General features: G+C 42.8%; 1 protein-coding gene across 2 annotated transcripts in view; it reads left to right on the top strand.

Moving 5' to 3' along the window:
* Positions 1 to 9,384, top strand: part of IGF1R (insulin like growth factor 1 receptor) — a 178,664-nt gene that overhangs the window by 160,742 nt on the left and 8,538 nt on the right. For both annotated transcript variants that reach the window (XM_071754248.1, XM_071754249.1), the window contains exon 20: positions 4,014 to 4,148. In XM_071754248.1, the coding sequence (XP_071610349.1) occupies positions 4,014 to 4,148 (135 nt within the window). The remainder of the gene's footprint in view (positions 1 to 4,013; positions 4,149 to 9,384) is intronic.

Here is a 9,384-nt window from a genome sequence, read left to right on the forward strand (position 1 = left end):
TTCTCCATTTGGAGCTTTGTTTGGTTCTTTTATACACTGCAAGATGCAGAAATAGTTTTTTCTTTAAAAGCACATTGCCTGGTTGCTGTATCTGTGCAGTTAATAGAGGCATTCAGGAAATTTCAAAATACACTTCTAAGAAGAAATAATACTCTGGAACAATTCCCCACACACATCTTCCCCTAAACTTCTGCAGGTAGGTAGGGAGGATTTGGTAGAAGATTAACATACACGGGCAAAACCTTTACTCTGTCTTTTATGTTTCTCTGCCTTCCTAACAAGATGATTTGACTGCTGATCTGTTAAAGAGTTGGCAGATGATTGCCTCCAAATGTCTAGAAGTCAGTAGGAATGGTATTCTAGTAGTAAACTGCATTTTGTTTAAACAGCTTGAGGATTTTTGGAGTCAGTGGGCTGTGATCCACAGCACTGGCTTTAAGTGAAAGGTTCATAAGAGAAATTACGTTGAAAGTGAAAAGGCAAAACACCAGAGTCTTGTTTAATTTTTTTGCATATGGCTTGTAACTTAGTTATAAATCCAGTAACCCTCAAACTTGGAAATAGATTAAAATAACCACTTTGAGTTGAAGGGGAAGCCCTGCATCAGCCATTTGTCTAACAGAACAACACAGGCATACTTTTGGCAGTCCCTTTACACTCAGAGAATTTTGGGGCTTGTAATGGCTTCACAAAGCAGACAGAAATTTGGACTGCATCACTAGAAAAATCCTCAGATGTAAAACTGAACGAGCCTGGAGTGAAGAGCTGGCAGACCTGCCTGTTCTTAACCACAGAACAGAAACTTCTAAGTCCAGCCATTGTATCAGCAGCAAGCTGCAGCCCTGCCCAGCTCCGTGACGTCTGCTGCACTTGTGCCACACACACTTTCCCTTTAACCTATATCTTTTCAGGGACATTATTATTAAAACATAACTCAAATTTGAAATACTGAGACCCTGCAGATGTGATGTTGAATCAATCACCAGGAGTAAATTAGTAGTACTTCAGTTGTTTTAGGAAGCAGGTAAGTTCTCCCTGGAATTTTAACAAGATTTGGTGTCAATCACTCGGTCCAAAGCAGGGGGACAGTCTGAGCAAGATATCCCAGGTAGAGGACACATCAAAAAAAAAACTTTACTGACTAAAAGGTTGGAAAACTTAAAAAGAGGAGGACTAAATTCTGGCAGATTTTTGCTTGAAAGCATGGAGAAGAAAAAATTATTGATGGAGAGGAGGTATACAGCTCTCGTCAGTGTTTCAGACAGTTCCTTCTTGAGATGGTTTCTCATCTGAATTGTTAGAGGTTAGTTATTCTGAAATTTGGTTCACATAGGCATATACTATCTTGAGGTACTAAAAAACTGGTTCAACATGAAGTTGTTCATTTAGAACATGCACCCATTTGTGTTTGCTGTGTGTATCCACAGCTCTAGATTCAGAAATTGTAATTGAATTCCAAATGTGGTGGAGCTTGACTTGCCAGTGTCATGAAAAAGGGTCTATTTACTTGATCTGCTTATGGCTGAAAGAACCATTCTGGTTTAGTTCTCAATAACTTTTAGACAAAACACTGCATTGAAGGTCTCTTTCTGCCAGGAAAAATTACCTGACTCCTTGTATAAGTTCAGCTTTTGAAGATGCTTTGTGTAAGTCATGTAGCTTGGCTGTCTGGGGGGCATTTATTTTCATCAAGCAGTTAAAAAAAATGTTGAGATTTGTGTTTTCTGCATTTCTGGTAGGATATTGTGACATCTGGTTCCATGTTCTTCGAGATAAGTTTTAGAAGCCAAAATGTCAAAAAGACAAAGCTCTGTGAGTGGTCAGAGTCCAAGATTTATAAGCTGTAAGGTGAAATGGCAAACTGCAAAAAGAGTGTCTGGAGGTTTTGAAGGGTGGGGCTTTATTTCAGCAATCCATTATTTTACTCCTTTTCAGACTGAAGAATGAGGCAATTAGAGGAGACTGTTTTTGTTGTAGTTGGGGAGGGAGAACTTTTTAAAATTAATGTAATACTGTTTCAGGGTGAGGGTGTATTTCTATAAATAAGTCTCCAGCATCTTGCATTATTTCAGAGCTGCCTTGGAGGAGCAACATGGGTTTGTTTGTTATGATAATACGACTGGTAGGTACACAAGACTTGCTCTCATTATTTCTGCAGTAATCAAAGTAGCTTCAAAGACACCAAAACGTTGAGCTGACCCTCTGTCCCTCCCTGCCCTGAAAGGCAAACACCGTTGCAAGTCTGGTTGTGGCTTCTGGATCCTGAAGGAAACCATTTTAGATGGAGTAGATAACTGAAAGATAAAACCACTCTCCCATAACCAGCTAATAATATTGAACTCCTGTTTTCACAACAATACCCGATTGAAACTACACTTCTCTGTTTCTAACCTTGACTCAGCATTTTAGCCACAGAAGGCAAGACAGCATCTGGATTTTCTTTGCACAAGAGCTCAAAGGGTAGATGGCTGTTCAGTGCAGGGCAGACAACATGAACCATGTCTGCTCAATAAGCTAATTTTAAATGGAGGTATTTTTAGAAACTGTCAATACTTACATCCAAACTACCCAATTACATAACTCTTCTTATCTTTCCTTGCCAGTAATCAATTCCTGTTATTAGACAGACTTTTCACTTCTGCTGTCCTCTGTAGTTAGTTGGAAGGAGATAGAAGCTCAGTTTCAAGAACATGGTTACACACATGTTGCGAAAGGGGTAACTTGAGTTTCTGTAGGGGCCTTAAAAGGGTCAAATGAGGTGCAAGAAGCTGGAGAACATTCCCATTTCTTCTGTGTCTTTTTCCAAAATTGGTTTTGTTGCTCTGTGTCGAATACCTCGATCTTTACTTTGCACCTTTGACTTAAAATGTGGAAGAAGCCAAAGCAGAGGGATAGAGGGAAAGTATTACCCAAGAAGTGTTTTTATTTGCCTGGAGAATAGAGGTCTGCTGGTTGGCTGACTTGCTTTTAGTGGTAAGGCAGATGAGATGCACAGGTGTGGTGGGAGCTCTCTGCTTGCCAGAGTGATAAGGGAAAACTGCAGCTTCTAAATCGGATTTGTGTGACTCAAGGATTTCTGGTGAAAAGCAGCCTGCACTGGAATTAGAGCTTACAGCTCTGTGTTGCTGCCTTCTCAGCTGCTATCAGGAATAACAGAGATATGTTATGTAAAGATTTTGAGTTTAAATTTTTTCACGCAAAGGTTTTTTTCTTGCTGTTTCCGTGGGTGGGAGACAACCTGCCAAGCTCAGTTTGAATAATCATTCTCTCCTGGTTCTTCTCCGCCTGTTCAGAAAGTTTGATTCCCTGCACCCAGATTCCCTGCACAGACAGATCTTTTTGCAGACTTTATATATCAGTTGTCCAGCCTGAGGTCTAGCCAGGTAGCACAGTGATAGGAACAGATTTTGTAAAATTTTTTTGTTGTTGTTGCTCTACCTGTACCTTTCCATTTCTCCTCTCTGCTGTTCTTCCCAGCTTGCAGTGCTCCTAAAGTCTGAACACAAAACCATGGGAAAGGGAGATGTGAGCTGATTGACCAGGGAAGCTCACAGCTTAAGTCCTCTCTGAGTTAGGACACCAGTCAGTGCAATGAACTTGTGGTGGCTTTTTTACTGATTGACCTGTACAGAACCAGTGTAACCAAGCAATGTTGGACCACTGACTGATCATAGCCATGACTAGCTCAGAGCTGGAGATTATTATTTGGTGTGGAAAATGGAGGTGTAATATTAGCAGTCTTTTCTTACAGAGGCTGTTCTGAAGAGTCATTCAGAACTGGGAGCCTGTTTGTCACCATTGACTGGAGGTGTCTGAAGTCAACACTCTCAGTGCAGGTCTTGTGGCTAGCACAATAGCTGCACACTTTGAGCAGTTGGATTTCTTTTTTTCTTTTTTTCTTTTTTTTTTGGTAAAATAACATAAACTGTGGTCACCTGCCTGCTCTATGTCCTCTAAGAAAAATATCCTTGTAAAGCTTACTTGGCTTTCTACAGTTGTGGTTTCTTTTCCAGGTCTTTCGGGGTTGTGCTCTGGGAGATCGCAACATTGGCAGAGCAGCCCTACCAAGGCATGACCAATGAACAAGTGCTCCGCTTTGTGATGGAAGGAGGGCTGCTGGAAAAACCAGACAATTGTCCTGATATGCTGTAAGTGTCACCAGTCACCACGGGTCTTAGCACATAGTTTATTCTGCCTGATCCTTCAGTATCTGCTTCTGCCCTATCTACCACGTGAAGGGCTTATTAAAAAAGTGATGGTGATGTGAGGTCCTTGTTGGAAGAGTCTTTGCCAATCTAGTGTTTTATAGTAGATTGACACACCAGAAAACAATTTTGCTTGTGGCCAGAATCTCACTTTGGGCTCTCTCTGATAAGGAAAGCAAGCCCAAGTCTTTTTGTTCCTGAATAAAATTAGACTTAACAAGCACCCATAAGTGACATTCGCTACAAGACTTTGTGCCTAAATCTTCTGCTTAAAGTAGTTCTGTTGAGCGTAAAGAGAAAAAAGAGCATAGGATGAACTGATCTGCCTTGTGCATGAACTGTGGAAATCAACTTTTTGGTTCAGCATGCAGAGCAATGTCTGTGTCCTTCCTTTGTCTGAAGCAGCACTGGATCTGCTGCTTCGGTCACAGTGCTCATCACATTGAACTAAGCAAATCCCTCCTGCTCACAGCTTCCTTTCCTGCAAGCAAGGAAAGAAGCCCACAGAAAAACCTTTGCCTGCCCCTAGAATAGATCTGAAGCCTTGCTGCAGCAGTGCACAGTGCTGTGGCAGGCTGCAGTTTGGAGCTTTACATTGTTGGAATGTTTCTGCTGGCTTTTGTGTACAGCAGTTTCAGTTGTTCAGACTTTATTACTTTGATAGACTTCCCAAACTGGCTTTTGGGAAGGAAATACTGCGTCTTGCAGTTATTGAAATTTTCTGGAGGCCCACAGAGGGGATACAATCACTTAAGGGCCCTCAGCTGCTTGGGATTCTTAGGAAAAGAGCTGTTTTGGCTGGAGTGCTGGCTTTGGTTTCAGATGACAGGCAGGGTTGTTTTGTTGTTGGAGGGGGGTGGGTGGTATATGCAGGGGGAGGTGTAGCTGCCATGTGATTCCTCAGTTGCACATTCTTTCCCTTCCATGATGCTGTGGGGAATTTCTGGCAGTCAGATTGGCTCGAGATTGTTTAACATGGTCAGACCTGTGTAATGGAGGGGAGGAGTAGGCAGGAATGGAAGAATAGTAGGGGGTGGAAAGGCGTTGGCTCCCTGAATCCATAGGAAAGAAAAAAAACACCTTTATGGTTAAGAACAAACTCAACAAGAGCTGGAGCATCAGAAATTCCTCATTAACCCAGGGCCAGGCTAGAGGAGGGGAATCACAGCAGGACACTATTTACTGCAGCCCACCTGGCCCATTCTCCTTCTTCCTCAGAGATATCCCTTTGCTTGCTGAGGCTTCACACATCAGTTATGGCCACCAAGACTTTAGCCATTGGAGAGGTGTAGAACAAGAAGAATCTTCCTCTGAATTTAGCCAGTTCTCTCCATTAAAAAAAAGGAGCAGGGCTGAACTCAGAATTAAGGCACATCCAGTTTACTGGTCGCTGGTTTTGTGGGTAATGTCTTGTGTATAAAAACATCCTGAGTGTTCAAAATGCAACAACAAAAAAAAAAGTAATTAAAAAAAATTTCAATGTATTGACCATAGGGGAGACATTCAAGTCTGCTGAAATTCCATTGGCCTGTAGGATTAATAGTAGGGAGCTCCAGGAATAATCACATTTCTTCCATGTGTGTGCAGTTGGCATTCAGTGAACGTATTTTGTGGTACTTTGGTGCTTTTGTCTTTGTGTGGTTTTGCTTCTTTCCCTGTCTTCCATCCCATTTGCTAGAGATGCTGTAAAAATGCTGAGCAACAAACACTCAGTAACCTGAAAACTGCCACCAGGCTGAACCTCATCTGATGCTGCTGGCAGGCACAGAGACCTGGTCTGTAGGCAGAATTCCTCTCCTCTCTCCAGCTGCCTGATAACCTGCTTCCCAGCACTGGAGCTAACAAGAAAATCAGAGAATGGACAGAAAGGGGCTTGTTAACAGAGTTGCAAAGACCCCTCAAAGTTGCATGTGGATCTTGCCATGCATTCCCAGACCCTTTCAGGCAATTGCTTTCTCAAGCACGTGGTGAAACCCCTTGTAAAATGCTCTCCTCCTCTTTATGGAGGTTGCTTAGAGATTCTTTTTGAAGGCAGCTTTCTTGGCACGTCTGTGCAGTGGAAGGTAATTTTTTAGACAGCACAAATTCTTACTGGTGGAGACTGACTGGTACTTTAATATTAAACTCACAAAATTAACTCAAGATGTTCAGAAAGCAAAGTCCACCTGCTGCAGGGAAGTCAGTTTGCTTCTTGCATGATAGCAAGTGAGAAGGGCAGCCAGGAACTGCACTTCTACACGTCCCATGTAGGGAGGCTATGAATGCAGAGATACTTTTTTCTTTCAATTAGTTTGACTTGGAAACAACTTAAATTTAGGGCAGAGCACAAATTTACCTTTCTGTAGAGAGGGGGGAGCATAGTGATGTACAAAAACCATCCAAAACAGGTGGAGGAGGTAGAGTGCTATGGGGAGAAACATTAGATAAGAACAGAGTGCAGAATTTTGCTGCAACTGTCACTAAATCGTCTGGTTTTAACCTTTCAGATTATGTGAGCATTGACACAGCCATGCACACTCCAGCCATTGTGCTGTATTTTTTTGAGGGTCTCTTGTTGCTTCCCAGTGTGAGTGCTACAGGGTAAGAGCAGGCTTGGATGTTTCTCCTAAGCCTGCAGTGGTGGTGGTGCTTGTTGGTGACTGTGTTTTGCCAAGCCCAGTAACAGCAAGGCAGCAGCTCTTAGATGGATCAGAGACCTAGGAGACCCAAAGAACTGGAGAGGTTCTGTTCTGCAGCTTGGGTGTATTGGATGCTTGTGTGATGAGGGATTTTATGGTGCAGTTGTCTTGTGATATATCCCTGTGAAAGGGCTCAACACGAAGGGAATGGTATTTCTAGAGGCTTTTTACTCTTCCACAGGGTGAAACAAGACTCAGTTCTGTTTATGCTACACCCTCTTGGCATAGTTTGCATGGTTTTACAGGCAGAACCATGCAATAAGACAGATGGTTCAATAAGACGGTGCCAGGAGAAGCTTTGCTGTTTTTCTCCTCTTCCTGTGTAATAAGTTCTGGTTTTATGTCCTCCCATTGTTCTGGCAGTGCTCATCAGGTGATGGCTGCATGGCAAGAAGGTTTGTTACAGCTGAAGCTCTCAGACAGTGTGTTCCCATGGGGCTTTTTAAAGTTGTGGAGGCTGGAATTCCACTCTGTTTTTGAAGCAAAATTGCTTCCCCCACATGTATTGAAGATGACTATTTACACATTGCTGAGCTCCCCTTTGTTCCTGCTGAGCACTCAGTTAGAAACCAGGGTCTGCTACACCGAGGTAGCATCAGCAGAACAGGAGAGGTCTTTTCATTTCTCCCCACAAAATCAAGTCTGATGCAAAGCACAGACACACAACTAATGGAATGCAGCTTCTATAGTAACTCCATTTTTTTTGTTTGGTTCTTATTTTTTGCCATCTCAGTGCAAAAGCTAACACAGTATTTGCTCAGTTCTTCGAGCAAAAGAGGCATGGGGAAGACACTGCCTATTCCTCTACCTCATGATGATGCCTGCAACTTTTCTTGAGCTCACTTGCTGCCAGTCAGAAACACCCTTTATGAAACTACTCAGGTTGTATTACCAGCCTGTAAATTAATTCTTCCATTATCTGCTGGAAAAGGTTGTTTTGGTTTGGTTTGGGTTTTTTAATACGATGTGAGCAAGGTCTTTGAACCCCCAGAGTTAGATAGGAAAATTTTTTTAAAAATCCTTTTATGGGAACTCTGTAGGGTTTTTAAATCTGGAATGGCTTAAAAGAAGCATCACATGTCCTTGTTTGTGCTGATGTCACATGCATTACTCCACTGCTTGTGGTATCTCCTTAGCATTGCCCTTAGGCCCCAGGCCAGGCGCCAGTGAATATCCAGTGTTCTTGGCTCCTGCCACCACTTCTATTCAGGGACGCAGCAGTCAGCTGGAGAGGAAACAGCAATGAAGTAACAGAAATGGATTTTATATATTTATGTCTCCAGCTTTCCTCCACGTTTGCGGGTGAGGATATGGTGCAGTTTTATGTAGTGTGGCTTCACTTTTGCTCTGGAAGACTTTCTGAAGGCTGAAAACCAAGCAACAGTGGAACAGTGTTTACGTGTCTACGTGCCTGTTACAGTACAGCATTGAGTGCTTGGGGAGTTCTCCCAGCACAGACTGGTTTTGCCAGCTGCTTTTTGGGTGTCACAAGGCCGTGCTCAGGTGGCTGGTTTTTTGTTGAGGCAGAGCTGTGCCAGCTGAGCTCTAACAGGAATCACTGTGACTTCAAATGCACTTCAAGTCAGATTGCTTTTGTTTTGGTTGAAGCGCTCTGGGCAGTGTTTGCAGTCCAAACACAGCAGCTTTCCCTCTTTGCTGGTTGATGGCAGCTGAGAACATAGTGCACCCTAGCAGGAAATGCAGCACTCATTCTGGGGGAGGGGATTGCTTTGCTTTGGTTTTGTTTCAGGTCAGGGTTCCCAGACTGTCCGGACCCTGCTATGGGCAGTGATGAACAGCAACAGCCTTCAGAGTCCAGGGTGTTCCAGCTCAGTTACAGTCCTGTTGAAAGGTTTCTTCTTGAGCAGGGACTCTGGAGACATTAAGACATTATTCTGTGATCAACTTAGGTGTTACACAGAAAAGGAATTAATTTTTGCCTTTCAGTTTTGCCTTTTTTTTTTTTTTTTTTTTTTTAACTTATAAAAAAAAGAGAATTATACACACTGCTGCAGAGTTCGATAGACTTCTGCCAGGACATAAGGCAGTGGGAGCTGATTAAAGCATAAAATACAATTGCCTGTTTACTTCCCAAAAATGTGTGGAAGTTAGGAAAAGGGTACTATTGTATTATAGGATAAAAACAAAAAGTTTAGGTGACCTGGCTTCCCTGGCTTACCTGGCTTTCAGTCACAGAAAAGCTGACGGAGGTGGGGAACCAAGCCTAAGGTGGCTGCAGGACCAGGCTGCTGGTCAGAGTGCTGGAGGGCAAGTCAGGCTGGGAAGGATTCTCCTTAACTCAAACATATTTCTTTGGTGTGTCTTACTACTAGATCCATTCTTACTCAAGCACAGAAAGTTGTAGTTTTGGCCAGTGGTGACTTCCTACACATGGCGTGTTCCTCTGAGTACTGTGTACACAGAGGATTGGCTTGAAGAATTAATGTTAATCTTCCTTTTCTTATTTAAATTTGTCCTATTACTTCTGCTGTGTTAACAGA

Source organism: Heliangelus exortis, chromosome 11 (genome assembly GCF_036169615.1).
Source record: "Heliangelus exortis chromosome 11, bHelExo1.hap1, whole genome shotgun sequence".
Classification (NCBI taxonomy): Eukaryota; Metazoa; Chordata; class Aves; order Apodiformes; family Trochilidae; genus Heliangelus; species Heliangelus exortis.